The 20566-nt window shown below is 40.2% G+C and overlaps 1 protein-coding gene across 1 annotated transcript in view; it reads right to left on the bottom strand.

Annotated features, from left to right (window-relative positions):
- Positions 1-16269: 16269 nt before the first annotated feature.
- gpr176 (G protein-coupled receptor 176) overlaps positions 16270-20566 on the bottom strand; it is a 22609-nt gene continuing 18312 nt past the window's right edge. Inside the window, exon 3 of the mRNA XM_046059861.1 lies at positions 16270-18409. Coding sequence (XP_045915817.1) covers positions 17182-18409 — 1228 coding nt within the window. The 3' untranslated portion in view covers positions 16270-17181. The remainder of the gene's footprint in view (positions 18410-20566) is intronic.

Genomic DNA, 20566 nt, shown 5'->3' with positions numbered 1-20566 from the left:
TCATATCTTTACAGACTTTGTTTCTGAAGTAATTCCAGTCTTTGGCTGAAAAACAAATGTGCGGTGTGCTTTTTACGAAGAAAAATTTCATCAAGCTCTCTTGTATAAAGATGAACTGATCCGTGCTCAAACAAGAATCCTGACATTCTAAAATCTTCCACCGCTCATTCAAACTGAGGCGCCCAAGCCTTTCGGTCCAGAAAATCAGCCAATGTTGTTGGGGGAGTCTTCTTTCTGGGAGCCATACTCATTGCAACAGGATCTATAATTATACGTCATTTTGGAGTCGTTACTCCTAATTGATTACCTGTGACGTCCGTGATTGTGATGCTGCAAAGATGGCGCTGTTGTTCTGCACGAAGATAGCTCTGTCCAATACGGATTCACCCAAAAAATCGTTCAGTCACACTGTTCCACGCTCTCGGTCAGTTGTAAGTCAAAAAACTAGCCCGCTATATATATACAACCGATTGCTAAAGCCACTCCCAAACATCCGCTTTTAGAGGATAACACCGGACATCCCATACACGCAAACCCCCCTTTTCACACCCGTCTTCACCTTTTGGTGATCGACCCCCACAACCGCTAATAGAGGATGAGGCCCTAATACAAACACCCATTTTCACACCCCCATGTCTTTGTTGTTCAACCTTGCTATGACCCCAATCTTTTTTTATTTTTTATTAATACATTTTTTTTTTTATTAAATTTTATTTTTTTATATGATTTCTAATTATTTTTTTTATTAATCAAAATTTTATTCACGTGCACTACTGTTACGCGCGCCATGCACGTGCACGTTCACATGTACGTACTTTGCTGGCCTTTACTAACTACTATGGTTCAACACAGAAGGGCCAACTCCTCGGGTCAAGACTCAGCAGTTTACTTACATCTGAAGGACAGAGGACACTTGTTTGAGGACCACCAGGTGCACATCTTAGACAGAGAAGATGGATGGTTTGAAAGAGTTGTCAAGGAAGCCGTCTACACCCGGGTTGAGAAGCCATCGCTGAACAGAGGAGGGGGTCTACGCCACCACTTATCCCCCTCTTACAATGCAGTCCTTTCATCACTTCCCAGGAAACTCAACAAACGTAACTTATTGGCCTCAGGTGAAGATGCCAACGATGGTCGTTCAGTCTTGGCCTCGGGTAGTCTTAATGACCATAACGACTGTCGTTACAACAGCCAGGAACACTAACGAACCAGCGGTATCGACGATCCTGGCAAACGATCCCACTGAGGTTAAATAGCTGAGTTTCCCTACCAGTCAGTCAGAACTGAAGAAGTCCTTTGGATGAGGGACGAAACGTCTTCCAATATCTTCAACCAAGTCCAGTTGCCCTTGACTTTAACCTTCGTTAGAGAAGACTCAATTTCTTTGCTTTAAGACACAAAGTGCCCAATATCTTTTTTCAAGACGTGTATACCATTAAAATTGGACTCATTATTAGTAACTAATGAAACCAAAACTGTAACAAACTCATTATATAAACATACTCAGATATTTCCAAAGAATATACACGTTCATATTTTGCACTTTTTCCAGTTTTCCGTCTTCCATGAAAAGCAATGAACAAAAATTAAAAAGAATACTCACCCTTCCACTTTGATTTACATGTTTCATATTGCGACAGGCTAAGAACGGTGCCAGACGCTGCATGACATTGGTTTAATGGAAGTGCAACCATTTCTATGATTTATGTCTCCCTGTCAGTCGACTGTCACGTTGTGTAGCTTTTTTTAGGTCAAAACAATTAAAGAGATTAAAACTGGGGCACTGGGAATGCCTTTCCATTTCACCAACCAAGATGGTGCTGCAGACGGCTGCCTCTGGATTACGCTCCATAGTGCTTTTTGTGTTTTTGTTTATAAACTCTGTTTTCTGCATCCCTTTATGGTAACATTTACCTGAGAAGAGCTCTTAAATATTGGACTTTCAACTGCTCACACTATTCCACCGCTCTTTATTGAACCTGGAACTTTCTCTGAATTATTAGTTCTAGGAGCAGCAGCTCTGTATGAGATTTACCGGAGACGCCGAATGGGGAAGCGTGCCGGCGCACTGGTTAAACTGGGACAGGGGGGTTTTCGCACTGCGCTCCCTTCTGTCCACCTTGCGAATGTCCGCTCTCTGGCCAACAAAATGGATGAACTGCTTCTCCTCAACAGAACTAACTCGGGCTTCTGCAGATCTGCCGCCTTCTGTTTTACCAAATCCTGGCTCACCCCGCACATCCCAGACAGCACGCTTTACCTCCCAGGATTTAATCTCTTCCATGCGGATCGCGTAACGGAGCTCGTAGGAAAAACAAGGAGAGGCGGACTCTGTTTCTACATAAACGAAGGTTGGTGTACAGATGTCACAGTATTGAAGAAATCATGCAGTCTTCATTTAGAGACATTATTCATAAACTGTAAACCTTTTTATTCACTGCGGGAGTTTTCCTCGTTTATTCTGGTCGCCATTTACATTCCACCTCAGGTCTGTGTTAGTGAGACATTGCTACATCTGGCCGACCAGATAACTAACGTGGGGAAAAAACATCCAGACTCCCTGCTCATTGTTCTCGGCGATTTCAACAGAGAAAACCTCAGCCATGAACCTCCAAAGTACAGACAGCATCTCTGTCACTCGTGCAGCCTTAGGTCTCTCTGATCACTATCTGGTTCATCTTATCCCAACATACAGGCAGAAACTGAAATCTGCTAAACCTGTTGTAAAGATTGTGAAAAGATGGACCAACGAGTCAAAGCTGGATTTACAGGCCTGTGCTGACTGGAGTGTTTTTGAGCCTACAGCCACTGACCTGGATGAACTAACTGACACTGTCACATCATTTTAGTGAGGACATGTATGTTCCGACTAAAACCTTCTGCACATACAACAACCAAAAACCCTGGTTCACAGCTTTGTCAGACCAAAGAGGAGTCCTGTATAACCAGGTCAGGAACACACTGACTAAAGAGGTCAAAGCAGCAAAGAGGAGCTACGCTGAAAAGCTAGAAAGCAGCTTCACAGCCAGCAACCCTGCCTCAGTGTGGAAAGGCCTGCAGACACTCACTAACTACAGGAGACCATCCCCCAACACTGCTGGTACTCAACGACTGGCTGATGAGCTGAATGGTTTCTACTGTAGGTTTGAGAAGCCAACAGTCACACCTCTCCCCCACTCCAACACCATGTTCAAACAATCACCTTCCCCCACTGCTACACTGTCACCCCCCTCACCTGCACTCATGATCTGTGAAGAGGATGTGCGCCAGCTCTTCCAGAGGCAGAAGATCAGGAAGGCTCCTGGCCCAGACGGTGTGTCTCCATCCTGCCTGAAAATCTGCGCAGACCAGCTGGCCCCCATCTTCACACATATCTTCAACAGATCACTGCAGCTGTGTGAAGTTCCCTCCTACTTCAAACGCTCTACAATCATCCTGGTCCCCAAAAAACTCTCCATCTCTGGATTAAATGACTACAGGCCTGTCGCCCTGACATCTGTAGTAATGAAGTCCTTTGAAAGACTGGTGTTGGCCCACCTGAAGGATATTTACAGGCCCCTTGCTGTACCCCCTGAAGTTTGCCTACAGGGCTAACAGGTCAGTGGATGATGCTGTCAACTTGGGACTGCATTCCATCCTGCAACACCTTGACTCTCCAGGGACATATGCAAGGATCCTGTTCGTGAACTTCAGCTCGGCGTTCAACACCACCATCCCGGACATCCTCAGCAAAAAACTCACCCAGCTCACTGTGCCAGCCTCAACCTGCCAGTGGATCACAAACTTCCTGACTGACAGGAGTCAGCAGGTGAGCATGGGGAACATCACATCCAGCATCTGGACTATTAGCACTGACACCAGTTATCAGCAGTAGGCGACCCGCGGACCAGAACCGGCCCGCCAGCTATAATATCTGGCCCGCGGCCAGATTTCTTTGATAGCAGAAAAATAAAAAATAAATAAATTGATAATGGCTGGTGCTGAAATAGATCTCAGTCATGACAGCTACAGTTACCTGAAGTGGGAGCCCAACACTGACTCCATCATCAAGAAGGCCCAGCAGAGGATGTACTTTCTGCGCCAGCTCAGGAAGCTCAACCTGCCTAAGTAGTTGCTGATCCAATTTTACAAAGCCATCATCCAATCTGTCCTCTGCACATCCATCACTGTCTGGTTTGGATCTGCCACCAAAAAGGACAGGAGCAGACGACAACAGACAGTAAGGACTGCAGAAAAAATCAAGTCCATTCAGGACTTATATATTTCCAGAGTCAGGAAACGGGCAGAAAACTCACTACAGATCAATCTCATCCTGGACACAACCTGTTCCAGCTTCTCCCCTCTGGTGGTTGCTACAGAGCACTTTATGCCAAAACCAACAGACTCAGGAACAGTTTCTTCACGCAAGCCATCACTCTGATGAACAGCTGACTTCTGCATCACAGTGTCAGGAACAACTCCTGTGAAATAACCCAGTAACTCTGTCTGTAATCAGCCACCTGTTTACTAACTACCATCTATTATTTATTCATCATTCTCTATTTCAGAGCTGTTCATACTGTTCATATTGTTATATATTTTCGTGTTGTATATACTGTATACCAAATCCACCTACCTCAAGTAAATAAGACCTGCACATAGTACTTATTTATTCCAGCATCCTTTGCACTGATTCTGATTCTGATTCTAATCATTCTTATGTCAAAGGTCACGTAATTGAAAATGTTTGTGGCTGTAATTATTTATTTGTCAGTGGATCTCCATGGTGATATCAATATTTAGAGGCCTGTAAGGCATATTACTGTGAAATGAAACTGACTGCAGACCAGGAGCCACCCAGAACTAATTAGCCCCCCTTCGATGTGACCAATCAAAACCTTCAGGCTGCCTCTACTGCTGCTGGGACACTGTGGGGAATTGTCATTGCATTTTTTGTTCAATCAAATGAGGCTGAACTCAGAATGTTTGGGCAAAATTAGTCCACACAGTTTCAGATCACAGTCAATGCAGCCGTGTGGCAAAAAGTACAGTACAATGTGTGATTATAGCTTTTGTGCATACAGCTAAATGCTTCAAAGCACAGATGCAATAACTTTACCCAGTACCCATGGGTAGAAATGTAACGGAAGACAAGGGATTGTTTTGACTGAGTTAAAACAACCTTTGGGTCAAGTTAACCCAGTATTGTGTGCTACATTGACCCACACTGCCATTAAAGCAAAGCTAACTAAGCTAACCAGAGGCAATATATGTTGTTTTCATTTGTGTATCTTTCACTGGAGGCTCAGCAATGTGAGCACAGCTAAATGTATTGGATGATAACAAAACAGTTAGTGAGCTGGACTGAGTATTATAAATGAGATTGTTGCCACACTTTATAACAGCTAGACCGCAGTAAGTAACATTATTGTAATGAATGGGTCTTCGCCTGTGGTGTTGTCCTGTTGCATTATTGTATATTATGTAGGTGATGTAAGTTACAGTGACTGAGACGGTGGAGAAGCTGTGTACCTGAGTATCAGTAAAATGGCTAAATATAAATTAAATGCGGCAGATCCATGCTAATGTTAGCTGGCAGTATAAACAAATCATCCACATTTGCTTTGTACCATTACATCAATTCTTGCAGGCTAAAATCAACATAATACCGTTGGTACACAGGATTGTAATGTGGATCGTGTTAGCTGGTGAAGTTATATGGAAAGCCATACAACTACAGTATTTTGCACCGGATAACGTTAGCAACTGCTTGGCATTAGCCAGTGAGCTAACGTTATCTAACTTGAGCCAACACAACATAATATATTTCACATGCTTTACAGTACTGTTAGTTTACCTGTCCAATAGGATGAAAGCCCACTCTCTCAGTGTCGGTTTTGTCAGTTCCAAAACAAAGTGGTGATCTCTCCGAGACCCAAGTGTTTTCTGATGTTGACTGTGTTTTCACTACCAAAGTCGATCTGATTCTCGTTTTGCCAGGCTTCAACCCATAAAACTTTATTGTTTGTTTTAACTTAACGTGAAGTTTGTGTTGGAGTCTGTGTTTTTCTGGGTGCCGGTCATTTTTTGGTTTTAGCGCTCCATCTCATTAGCTGTGGAGGTGTGAGTGAGTCTTCACATAGAATTAGGCATACTGGCAGTCAGAGGTAACAGAGAAACCAAGTGGATCGTTTTTATGTGAGATTACAACCCCTTCACACATAGGCAATAAAAAGAGATTCACTTCATTAAAAAACTACATATAGCCTTTTTAAGTGATATAGCCAAACTGATGAATGGACAACATACAAATAGTTCATTAGAAAAATAGCACCTACAAAATGTGACTCATATTTTACTATAACATCGATTTATAGTTGTTGTTGTTGTTGTTGTTGTTGTTGTTTCAATAGCTCAAGACCATGATTAAATGGAGTGCAAACAAAATTCAATACAACAATGACAAACATCATGGCACCCAGCAGTGCAATGAAAATTAGTTAAAGTCAAATATTCCTCAAGAACTTACCTAATGTAACACGTAACATTTGTTGTTTTATAATATTTATTTATACATAGATGGATGGTTTAAGCAGTACTTTGGCAAGTACTTTTAATACCTGTCTCTCAGAGTGCAGATACTCTGATTCCTATCCAAGCTTTTATATCTTCCACTGATCTTGGAGATTTGGTGTTGCAACCCCTGAAGCTACTCATGCACTTGGTTTTAACTAAAGGTCCTGTTTAAATTAAGCATAAAGATTACACTTTGACATCCTTGGCCACTATGAATCAACCTTAAACCTGTTCAACCTTTAGCTACAAACATCTGAGGCTGCCACATTACCGTGCATAATGTGATATTGTGAATATTTTATGCTCGACTGACTTGACATTGAACCTATACGTCTTGTTAACACACACACACACACACACACACACACACACACACACACACACGGCCATCCATCAAACGCCTGTTAGGTTGGGCTTGTCTGTGATGATCTGTTAAAAGAGATCGATGGGCATCTGTCAGCACCGGCTCACATTCCACCTGTGAAACTGCTTTAAATCCTCCAAAGCACTGAAGCTTTGATGGTTGCTGTCGTGAAAACAATGAAAAACATGAAAACGCTTAAATCTCGTATATGAAAGCTGTTCTGTAACATGTGTTTAATTTCAGGAATGGAGAAAATGCCTGAAGGATGAGATGGCCTGTTATCATGACTAGTCATCACAGTCAGACTCCAGCATCATGACCTGGGAAATCTGATCTAGTTTACATTCCTCAACACTTAAAGGTTTCTTACAGTGATTGATTGCCCATTCATAAAGTATATCAGATGTCTGTCTTTTTATTTCCAGTGTTGACAATAGAGTATTTGCATTGGTGCATTGTTTTTTTCTGTCTGCAGAGAACATAGGGGACATGTTCATACCTCTGGATGCTAGTGGCAATAAAAGGAAAGCTAAATTAAGCTAAACTAAACTAACTAAATGAAACAAAAGGTGTTTCCTATGGGGCACTACTGCCCCCTATTGACAGAAGAGCCAGTGTTTTGATTTGTTTTTGCCTTGTGTGTGCAGCTGCCTTTCTTGTAAATTTCTCAGACAAAAAAAGGTAATACAAAGATTTTAGACTTTCTTTAAAGCATTTCAGCATTGTATCAGTTTGTGTTTTAGTGGGTTTTCATTCATCAATAACTGCAAAATGGGAGAGCATTGTATTATATATATTTTTTATCAGGGATAGTAAAGTCTTTCTGTACCTTGCAACAGGGGGAAACTTTTTAAATAAAGGTCAGATGAATTAAATGAAAAAAATGTCACCTAATGGTTCTGCTCAAGTAGGCAGATTCAGAAAATGAAATGTCAAACTACATGAGTGCCATGTGTGCTAAATGTCTGAAGAACAGAGGACCAGGCTCTCGGCAGAATTAGGAATTACAGTGGTGTTCAGGACAAAATGTCAGCTGTTTGGGTTGGGAAGTAATGAGAAAGTAAAAATGTTAAGTATGTTCAAATCACATTAAAATGAAACTTTATGAAATATGAAATGCATAATGTAGTTGTGTAACTGTAAAGCAGTTTATAGGCTTATTTAAACTTTTTTCAATACTTCTTAAAGCTGGCATATATTACAGTAACAGTGCCTCTGAATTACAGCATGAACACCATGGATACTCAGTCTTCTTGGTTATGAGAAGATTAGTAGAGAGAAGATTTATAATCAGCATGCAAAAGAGTCTTATAAAACAAACCAATGTGTGTATTTATGTCCATCCTATTGGGCCTAGAATTTGACATTAAGACTACATCAAGACGAAGACGTCTAATTTAAAACAAAACGCTGTTAATGTGTGAAAACAGCATGCACCCACATTTTCATAAAGATGAAAATGAAAATGCACTACCTCGCTGAAGTGCTGTAGTGTCGCTGTCCTGTGAGAACCATGTACCCCAAGCTCAGAAAAACAGCGGTGTGTTCAGTTCTGTGACGATGCATTTTCCATCTAGTCCTAGGTTGTTGTTTTTTTTATAGGTTATTTATCTTAAAAAGTAGGAGAATTTTCTCAACACATAAAGGGACAATTAATCCTTCAGTTTCAGAAATATTCAAAATCAGCAAATTTGAAGCTACATGGTGTTCATCTGAAAAGTAACCAGTAACTAAAGCTGTCAGACAAATGCAGCAGAGTAGTATAAAGTTGCATAAAATGGAGAGTATAGTACCTCAAATGTACGTAGTTACATTCCACCACTGCCTATATTTTGGCATTATATTGTTTAGTATGGATGTACTAAGACTTACCAACACATATTAAAACAGTAAAGGCAACCAGGTTGTAACATCATTGTTTTAAGTTTTGGTGAGAAAAAAAAAACCCTGACACAACAGTGTTTTACATTTTTGGTTTGTTTTGATTTCAAAGAATATGATCCTTGTTTATTGATAAGTGATCTCTGAGACCTACATTGCAGATATTATAGATCTTGACCAAAGGTCAGCATCAGCTGACATGATTGATTTATTGATTCTGTTCACCCTCAAGAATATGAAGTCATCACCTGAAGCATGGCTGGTTGTAGTGCAGTGAGACCTCCAGACCTCCCATTGACTTCTGGACGTGTTCCGCTATCCTCATTCCATGAATCACCATCTGACACAAACCCTGCATGAGTCCCAGTAAGCAGGAGACGCCTCGGGCAAAACACTGGACTCCCAGAGGGAGGGATGCTCTGACGCTTAAACATCTCTGACAGGCCAGGAAAAGCTCAGGTTAGGTCCTGCCCTGTGCTCTGTCTAACTGTTCAGTATTGGTGAGAAACTTGAGATCTTTTAACTGTGTATGTTTAATGTTTAAAAAACATTTGATTTGCTGAGACATGAAGTGCAGTCTGGGAGAGACTAAGAAAGACAAAAAAGAGGTAGTAGTTGTTGAACTTTACCAGAAAACTGTTGCATGTATTTTTCCTGTGCAATCTTACAGTCCAGATTACAGTAAACACGTTATATAACAAGTTGGTCTTTTCCTTCTTTCACCATCATCACCATTATTCGGAGAATTGGGGGAGAGGTTGCCATGGGGATGTTTGCTGGTTGCCATTCACCAGCACAGGTAATTGTTCCTCTTGACTGTCTTACTCTCTCTCTCTCTCATGTCCTCCTCCCCTCACTCATTCACCACTTTACTGACTGTTGAGGGTGTTCTTCAAAACACACAGAAAAGGGTACAATTCGTTTTGCTTGAATATGATTAACTAATCAGGTAAACATTTTTTTGTACATATTTGTGCTGCATTTTTTGGGATATTTGTTCAATGTTTTTGTTTGTTTTTTTCTACATAGGTGTCATTTACAGTGGGGATGCTGGGGACATGTCCCCACCTCTTTTTGAAAGGGATGATTTTGTCCCCATCAGTTTTTTTGAAAGCATTTGTTTAAAATGTTCTGAAAAATAGCTTGCACCAAGAAATGTTAAATTCCAAAAACAAATGCATTGAGAAAGGTTTATTCGCACAATAAGAAAACATGCAATGTAATGTAAATATAGAAGAAACAAATGTGCATTATATTTGTTACCTGCCACTTGAATTTTGTGTTTCCCTTTATATAAATAAAGACATTTCCTCCATAAATTGGTGCTGTTCCCGAAATGTGAGATTTGAAACTCAGCTGCTGAGTCTGGTGTCAGGAAACGACAAACAATAACCAAAATCTAAATATGTTGTGATAAAGAGCCGTTGAATCATCTATTAAACATCTTTTGGCTTTTCTGAAGTCTCAGAGCTCACAAGTGCAGTTCAGATAGGTAATTAAGTACAGATTTAAATCCCTCAGGTAGGAACAGGGTCTGTGTGAAGATAGGGTTAGGGTTAGGATACAGGAGTCTAGATGGTTCTACAGTATCAGCATTGGATACGCAAAAACCTCGAGGGAATCACCAAGACAGGCTTTTGTCTCCATGAAAATACATATCTGATTAAAGAGGAAAGGCAGAGGTGGGGTGGGGGTGAGGGCTACAAGCAAAGGTGCCAGCTGAGCTCTGAGACCATGTCCACACTAATGCAAATATAAATCTATAGAATCTATCTTTAACTCTTATTTTAAACACAGCTCTTTAGAAAAATGAATTTCAAAATGTTGGTTTTCTAAAACAAGTGTCCTGTGGATGACGAGAATGGAGTGTTTCAAAAACACTGCTGTGTGAATGTCATGCTTTCACAGATGTGCTCGAATGCCAGAGTCAAGATGACCCGATCACACCTGTCACACACATTCACACCTACATCCACACACACACAAACACACAAACACACACAGGGCCAACTCTTGAATCTCTAATGCTGAATGTGACTGTGCAAGCCAGCTATATTTTTCTTCTTCTGGGTGATTTCAATGTTATTCCATTATTCTTGAATTCATTTTCGTACTATGTTTCTTCAAATGACCAGTTAGTCATCATTGAAACATTGTTCCTGTTGGGTTTAATAATAGAGCTAAGTGACGCGCTGCTGGTGAGTTTCAGGTCGAGGTAATTGTTTGACTCACTCAAACTCAGTCAGAAATACAATAAGTGTACAGAAGCACACAACTGTGATTCACTAGATTTTCTTTTCCAGGTTGTCAGACAATCTGAGCCAAGCTGAGAAGAAACGTGGGGAGTCTCTGCCCTCCGGCATGCAAACAGTTTCCTTCCACCTGTCAGATAGGGCTGCATTTATTTATTAAGGCCACAACAACAATTGGAAAATCAGACAGACATCTTACACCTTAAATCAACTTTTTTATTATGTAAAAATGTAAAAGCTTTTTGTTGGTTTTAGGGATTGCATTATTTTTTAAAATATTTTTTTATTTATATTTCAGAGAAATTAGTGTAACATTGGTATCAAAAACAAGTTTACCTTTTATAGTGTATTAACAATGCAGAAAACCGTGATATGATATAGTGGAGCAAGAGGAAAAATGTGCTGCTCAATATTGGCTTTTCTAGGTCTTCTCAGAAGATTGTACAATTATTATTTTGAGATTACTGATTTCTGAGCTGTTCCTCCTGAATCCCTGTTAAAAGAAATAAGGATCAAAGAATGAAGAAACACACAGCAAATTTGAGACTCGTAACATATAATGAAATATATTTGGCTTAAAGCAACAGATGTGTCTAGACTGCTATTTTTTTACGTGTGAACATTTACTTTTTACTTTGAAAACATTTATTTGACACAAAGCACAAAACAAAGCTTTCACCATGACAAATTGCTTTGTTTCTAAGCTGTTTAATGGGATGTAGATGACTAGCTAATAAGGTCTGACATAAACTTGGCATTGTAAATGTTTGTATTTATTTATATTTACATATTTGTAAAAGTATGTGATTTGTAGTGAAAGCAATACTTCATCATTTGGGAAATACTTATTTGGATTTTCGATATCACTCTCATGTCTGTGTGTTAATTAAAAAGCTAGAGCTGGGAGGTAATCAGCCTAGCTTAGCATAAAGACTGGAAGTAGAATGAAAAAACTAGCCTGGCTATCTCCCAAGTTCTCCCAAACTCTTTATTATATCCCATACTATTGAAGTGTAAGGACCAACACCTAAACTACAATAACATTTTACATTACATTTAGATGACGCTTTTAACAAAGTGACTTGCAATTGCTATATATGTCATGGGTTGCACACCTCTGGAGCAAGTATGGATTAAGTGTCTTGCTCAGGGAGACATTGGTGTCTCACAGTGGATTTGAATCCAGGTCTCTTACACCAAAGACATGTGTCTTATCCACTACTCCATCACCACCATTTACATTTGCAGGTCTTTGCGACCATCTGCCACAGCCAGCTTTCACTGAGTCTTTCTACATCAACACCATCAGTCTATATCATGTCCTTAGCCTCGCACTTGTCCTGGCCTCAGCCCTGTGTTTGAAGTCAGCAGTGAGGGAAACACTCTGGCTGCTATTCAACCTGCTCTAGCATCTGGGTTACCTGTTGCCTAGTAACCATGCTAATAAAATCAGCCTTTGCTTGTAGTAATTACGAGTAATGGCTGCCAAAAAAATAAAATAAAATCAAGTTGTTAAAAACTCTTTCATGCTGCATCTATTTGTGCACAGCATCTAAGTGGACTTGAATGTATCCATGAAATGTATCCATGGCACCGATAATGGTTCTGTCAACCATTTGGTGATTGATTTTCTCTAACTGAAATAAACTTTGACTACTGCATAATAAGAGGCAGCGTATTAAATGATCATTATTATTTTCTATTTGAATGAACCAATCACATGTAATGCTACACTGTGTTTTCTATGATTCTATGTTAGCTTACAGCCTCCAGCAGCTGCAGCAGGTAGCTAACATTTCAATTAGTTTTCATGAATATGAACAAGATTGCATGATGAACCCTAATGCTGTGACATGCACAAATATAGTTTTATATGTAAAACAAAAAAACAAAAATGTAGAAATAGGGTCCAGGTTCTTATAGTAGCAGGAAGGCAATTAACATTAATATGTCCCATTACTCTGCCTGTGGGTTATGTTCGAGGTTTTTCTGTCAGCCAGGCTCAGCAGTAGTTAAAGGTCTGGGTGACAGCACTTGCTGTGAATTTTTTTCTATTGGGATAACTTTCTACTAAAATAGAATCCCCATTAAAATCTGTTCATGATCAGGTCTGTGCAATATCCAGATTTACTAGGACATCGTTTCTGAAAGGTTGAGACTGTTCTCACCAGAACAACAGCTTTGGTTGTTTGTTCCACTGCTTACAACAGTGGATCTCAAACTGTGGGGCGAGCCCCATTAGGGGGGCGTAGAACTACTTCAGGGAGTGGTGGATGTTAAGAGGACCTGAAGTTGCGTGAATATGATTTATGTGGTGACATAAACAAACAAAAGTGCTCTGATGCTAGCATTTGCTAACCTGAATCTTGTTAATTTCAATCGCCTGTATTGTTGATAATTAATGAAAATGAAATCCACTTTTTCTGGGGTGGTGGCGGCATTAATTTCTTTTGGCTTCTGTAGGGGTGCATGACAGAAAAAGTTTGAGAACCACTGGTTTTCTGTGGCAAGCGACCTCTGGTGGCCTTGAAAGTAGTGATAAAGGCAGAAGTAGCGTGAAGTTGTTGAGGTGCATCAGACAGTTATAGTTGCCTAAACTTAACAAAATCTCAAACACAGAGGTGGCAGATGTGAAAAACGTTCACATTTTTCCAGTAGTCATATACATTTTTGAAAGCACTAACAAATATTTTAAATGTAGTTTTTCAGTGCTGTTAGTACCACAAACAAACTCTCTCTTCACCCTCAGTCTGTCATCTGTGTCATGAACCCATATGGCTTCCCCTATAAGTATGGGCAATCTGAATCTTACAAAAAATCTCGCTAATGAGGACAATGCCAAGGTTTTTAAAATCAATGGCTGGTTTTTGGTCAATGGCTTATGTTCCTTAGTGAATACAATGTCCTAACTAACTAACTAACCAAAAAATAAAAGGCTTTTAAAGCATTTTTGTGCATTAAATCCTATTCTTATTTCTATATATCACAGAACAATCTGTGCATGTCCGTTTGAATTTCCATCTCTTATTGTGTGTGATAGGTGACTGCTTCTATACCTTGATAACAACAGTGAATTGATTGTAGCCACTGAAATACAATACCTTTTTTCACAGTGGATTATCCATCCATCCATCCATGGACCATACATCAAGACTGAGGGGAAAACAACAACAATTGTGATACCAGTGACGACTTGAATAACACCACTGACGACAATTCCTGCTTAGATTACAATAAACCAAAGCTGATAACAAACAGAGACTTTGTTATCCTGCTCCTGTTACTCAAAAGCTCCTCATGTGCTCCTTCTTACACCACAAAGAAGATTAAACTCTGCTTTTACATACTTTTACAGTCTGGTCTTTTCCAATCCTTGAAAACACGACAAAAAACACTACTTTCTCTGAAGTCACTGGAGAAAAAACTATATATACTGGAGTTTTACTACCCATCGTTGTGTAAAGACCCAATTGTGTAAAGACCCAAGGTCTTTCATACTTGGTGCATTAAGTATTGTAGGTCGTTAAAGTGGCAAACATCTATAATAGAGCATATATAATTATTTCCGAAGTCTTTGATATATATGATAAATATGATGTTTGCATTAAAGTATATTTAAACAATAATTACTTTGGGAAAACATCACCACCACATGGTCCATTTAGTAGCTGTTCCGGAGTTTTCAGTCATATCACATGATCTTCCTGAGCAGATGGAGTTAGCTGAGTTGCCATGGAATTGAAGATGTTCAAATGTCCTTTTCTTGTCTGAGAACTTTAATGGCTTTTCATACAAGAGTACAAGTGAAATTGTGTGCTATGTAGCAGACAATATACAGTAAAACAAAAAACAATTTTAAAAATGGTAAACAAAAATAAACTGTATTCAGTGGAGCAGTGCTGAGGATGAATTTGAGTTTAAAGGTCCGATAGCTTGGGTTGGTTTAAACACGTTGGTTGAAAAGCTCAAGTTCAAAGTAGATTCTTAACGACCAAAATTTCCAGAATAGCTTCTAAATGGATCTTGTGGTGAGATTGACTGCTGCTTCCAAGATCAAGGAAACTCAGTAATGACTTTGTTCAACATTGCCGTCTAATTATAATTCAGCAAATTTCAGACTCCTTTAAAGGCCATGCAAACTTCCAATTTGCAAGCATTTTTAAATATTTATTATTCATGACTAAATAAGAAACAAAGTTTGGGTGGGAAATAACTGTCATCACATTTTGCTGCTAAATTGTGATTGGTGGATAAAAATACATGACATCACCTTTTCCCAAAGGAGCCCCGCCCACTATAAGACAGTGAGGGAAAAAAAGACGAAAACACAAATACAGAAATCTCCCTTGTAAAATAACTGTTCTAACTTTGACCGAACATTTCATGTATTCGTGTAGGATCCCATCGGTTATAGTAAGCAGCTGATTGAGTAAATAAGTTCAAGGGCCATTAACATTACGGATGTCAAGTCACTGTTGATGTTTTAAATTTTAAGCAACCTTAACTATTAAAATGTATGTCTTTCCCTGGACCCATCTTATGTGCAAATCAATGCCCAAATATTTTTTAAACTCACCTCTCTGTATTATATTATTGCATTGTATGTGTGTTGTCAAGCTCTTAATGGCTGCAGGAGTGTTGTTTGAATAAGCCTTGAATCAAATCAATTGAAAGATATGACCCATGGCCGGAGTGTTCTTAAACATTCACATCAGAGAAATTAATGATCTTCCTGTTTCATGTGACGCTTTAAATAATCAACAGCATTCTGGGCTCAGTATTTGTTCAATACTGTATATCTACTATAGCAGCTACTGTATTCTGCAATAACTGCCCTAATACCATTCATCACTAGTCATTGCCAAGGCAGACGTATAAGAATAAACATATTACTCATCTCTCTCCAGCTTTTAAGTTGTAGCAATACTGTTTCCAGTCATGTGTGACTGCACAATTTTGCCTGACAACAGCACAGGTAGGATGCAGCATTGATGCAGGTTCTTTGTGGACATAACAAAGGATTGTGGGTTGCCCTGAAGGGAGTTACAGCTTGGCAAATATTTGAGGTACAGCCCTTCTCTGTTTACCTCAGCCAAAGCTTCAGGTTGAGGCTGCTACTACTGAATTATACATAACAAAGAAGACAGAACCGACAGTCTCAGTCAGAGGAATTTAAAATTGAAAACCATTTCACAGAGTTCTGATGATTTAAAAATGTTTTCTTGGTTATTTTGCTTTATTTTACAATCATTTGAATGAGCAATTGATTTTCAGAAAATCAATAAAATTGATCTACAGGGACCAAAAGACCCCAGACCTGGATGATTTGATGCACTTTGTGTTCCACAAAACAAGTCTAAACACACAGTTAAACGATAAAAACTGATAAACTGTCACATTTTTTAAACATATTTGCATACTGTACATCTGCATTTTTCATCTTATCAAATCCACTTACATTTACAGTACAAATGACAACAACATCTGCCACATTACAAGAAATGTGAATATTCCAAACGTGAGATTTGAGAAAAAATTTGAAAGGACTGACACTGAGAGTGCAATCACAGAATAACCATTTCAAAAAATGTTTTGTTAGGAGATTCAATATCTTCGCTTGATTATTTGCTATGTAAATATACTAGTCTGTATCAGTGCATCTCTCAGAATAATTGGATTTGTACAGTGTGTTCATAGTGATCGCCAGCTGTAATTAAAAAAAGGGAGATTCAACAAGGTATCTGCCTTCTCAATCATGTAGCCATTGTAGGAGTTCTTAATCATGGAATTGGGTCTGTCCAAGTCGTAGTGCAGTTAGACTGAGCAGACGTATTTCTCACAGCATTGTAAATATTTGATATCAAATAGATTTTCGTCCAAAAAGAAAGCTGCAGTGCCTCTGGCAGCAAAGTGGAAAAACAGGAATTCTACAATGGCTACTACTGAGTCTGAGAAAATCTGAAAAAATCTGAAAAAAGGTGAAAACATTTAAATGAACCAAAAACACCTCTCACATCTCACAGAGCAGCTTGACAGATCAATATCCTGCCATGGCCTGGCCAACCCAAGAGGACTACCGTGTAAAAGAGTTGTGTCCAGTGCTGCAGATCAGTGGCCAGCAGGAGTAGTTCATGGGTCCACAGTGGAGATGGTGCTGACCTTGTTATTCCTGCTGATTCTACGCTCAGGACGCGGCCTTGGCAGCTTGGTCTGAATCAGCTCCTCAGGTGTGTTACCCAATGGAGGCAGCAGCCTCTTCTTGCTGTTCCTGGTCTCTGGTAACCACTGAGGTGGCAGCTCGAACGGTCCAAAACCAAACTGTGGGGAGTCCTCCACTTCTGTGGGTGTAGCTGGTGCCACCTGAGATGAAGAGGCATATGCACATGTGTGGACCGGAGAGGTCCGGGGTGCTATGATTGAAAGAGGGCCATCCTTGGTGATAACTAGCCCTCCCCCTGTCCCCTGCAGAGGGTCCTTTTTGGTGATCACCTCCCCTCTGAGGCTCCCCAGTCTCGACCCAACCTTGTGGTCCTCTTTAGGTCCAGAGCAGCCTCCTGATCCTTGAGATGGGATCTCATTCTCTACATCCTCTTCTTCCTCAGAGGGCCTGAAGATCTGCTGCTGACCGATGTTAAACATCTCCAGGAGCTGGCTCCCAGAGCGGCCAGCTGTCTCCAGCCCCACCGGCTCCCCGATCACACCCTCTGCTCCTAAAGAGGCCAGACCCCCTGTGCTGACCATGTTACGTCGGCTGTAACGTCTGTGAATCCTGGTCAGCAGATCCAGCCAGCTATGACGCGCTGAGCGGTTAACAGTAAGAAACAAAAGTGGATTGGTGAGCAGGGACACCTTGGGAAGCCAGAGGGCTGTGAGATACAGTGCAATGGGTAGCTCTTCAGTGTCTGCCAAAATGGTGCGATAAACCACCAAGGCCCCATAGGGGGCACTGCAGGCTGAGAAAGCCAGCACCACAGCCAGCAGAGTGGCATGTAGCTCAGCCTCTCTCTGGGACACATACGGAATGGAGATGCTGTTCTGGGGAGTCCGCAGTGCCGCGATTATCACCTTCTTCTTCTGACTGGCACTGAGCGCTCTGCGGATGAGCAGCATGAAGAGGAAGACCAGAGCGAGAGGAAGGATCACCGTGGTGACGTTGTAGATCAAAATGTACACCATGTGGCCCAGGGAGCGGGCATGGTCATCTGAGCAGGATGAGGTGACGTACACGTCCGTCACATTGGTCACAGCAAACACAGGGAGGCTCGCCACCGCCGCATGGACCCAGATATAGATGACCAGATCTCGGGATCTTGCATCTGAGATTTTCCTCTCTAACGGGTACAGCACAGAGTAGTATCTAGACACAAAAACAAATAATTGCAAATCATTTCAGAAATTTGGGCAGAAATTTTGACACAAGATCAAGCTCAGGTGTAAAATAAAATGAAAGCAGTTTCAGTTTCAGGGTCCTGGAATTGTACACGCTGGACCATGTCTTACTGGGCCACTTGAATGAATCTGGACCATGGCTAATGTTATTAGTAACACCTGTGCTCTTTCTACAACAAGTAAAAATGTCTGCTGTTAAAAAGGCCTATTGTCTGACTAGAGAGTTCCCTGAATGCAGTCATGCTGATACGGCTTATGAAATGGCTTTCTTAAGATGATTTACATGAAAAAACAAATAAACAGAGTGGAAATTAAAAGTGAATGACTATAAAAAAAAACACATCAATACCTGAAGCTTAAGTATCTTCCTCTGAAAAAACATTTCCACTATTTTTAGTGGCAGTATGGTTAATTAAGTAAGTTCAAACTGGAACTATGACCCTCTCACTGAAGTAGAGCTGCAAGTGTTTTTACTGGAAAGACAGTACAAACCTACCCATTCATTTGTCCATTATATAAGCTGAAATACTGACGGAGAGTTGCAGTTGCTTTTTAGTATACTGCAGACACCAAATTCACCCTGCATTTAACTCTCATAATATCATTGGAATGAGATGAAAGGATTTTCTCTCCATTTATCCATGATGTACTACACCACAGACAAACCTTATGCAGAGGTTCAAATAATGTGGGTGTTTTTTTAATGCACATCCACAAACACATAACTAGATATCTGGATAATAGTATGTAGATTGTCTCTCATCCTGTTGTTGTCCCTTAATAATAAGCAAAACTAATCACAAGAAGAGCCTGGATGGTGTGTGTGTGTGTGTGTGTGTGTGTGTGTGTGTGTGTGTGTGTGTGTGTGTACACATGAGCATAGGACTGCTGCAGTCTCAGTCTGCCTGCATATCCACAGCCTCTATGGTTGCCCTACTAGAGTATAAATAATTTATCAGTCTGACAGCATTCTGTATTAGTTGCTATGAAGACAATATAATTTATGTAGCAGTGAAACCATGGTTGACAAGGATGAAACAATCCATACCTAATCTAACTGCAACCACCATCAAAAATAAATGAAATCCACACTTAAATGTGCTATTGGCCTACTGTACTTAGTGTGGTTATGCTGATTTGATGAAGTCCTACATGGTTTTTCAATTTTGGAGAATGATAGTGCAGCAATGGCAGTCATCTTTTGTGAAGCCATCTACTGTATACTGCAGTGACCCAATCTACATTTAAAATTGTATACATAATTATCGAGTGTCTGGCATGCTGACAATATCAAATAAATATCCAGAATTAAGTGCTCTTAACTTGTGCAGCAGGCAAACATCAGGAATTTCATATATGCAAATGTTTATGCTAACAGTACAGTGCTAACTTTGTGCTGTCTGGGTTAGTATCATCACTATACGTCTATAAACGTGTGACATGTGGTAGAAACGTTTAATCCAAGGATGAGTGACACATCCAAATGTTAACAATAATTGTACTGGTCTAAAGCCAGTTGCTTTACTTTTAAATACTGCAAATGAAAATGTCATAGGCAGTATACGCTAAACGTATATATTCATTGTGTGTCACACTTTCATTGAACCTCCTTTATCTTGTTCCACAAAAGAGGAAGAGTTAGCAGATAGTTATGAGACACAATAAACGGTACAATACATTTTTTTAATTACTGGGTGAACTTTTTTGTCCCATAGTGACCTAGCTAGCATGATAACTAGTGCTAGCATGTTCCCGAATGGCTAGCATGTTAGCAGTTAGCTTGTAGCTACAATGCTTCTGAAACCAAATATATGCAAAACAAACAGAGTGCTTGCTTTATTATTAATAATTGGGGATATACACCAATCAGCCATAGCATTATGACCACGTGCCTAATATTGTGTAGGTCCCCCTTTTACTGCCGAAACAGCCCTGATCCACTGAAACATGGACTCCACTAGACCTCTGAAGATGTACTGAGGTCTCTGGCATCAAGACATTAGTAGCAGATCCTTTAAGCTCTATAAGTTGCGAGGTGGGGCCTCAATGGATCGGACTTGTTTGTCTGGCATATCCCACAGATGCTCGATTGGATTAAAATCTGGGGAATATGGTGGCCAGGTCA

The sequence above is a fragment of the Micropterus dolomieu genome, linkage group LG10, assembly GCF_021292245.1.
Source record: "Micropterus dolomieu isolate WLL.071019.BEF.003 ecotype Adirondacks linkage group LG10, ASM2129224v1, whole genome shotgun sequence".
In the NCBI taxonomy this organism is placed as follows: domain Eukaryota; kingdom Metazoa; phylum Chordata; class Actinopteri; order Centrarchiformes; family Centrarchidae; genus Micropterus; species Micropterus dolomieu.
Note: the sequence above shows the minus strand (reverse complement) of the source record. Positions and strands in the feature narration are given on the sequence as shown.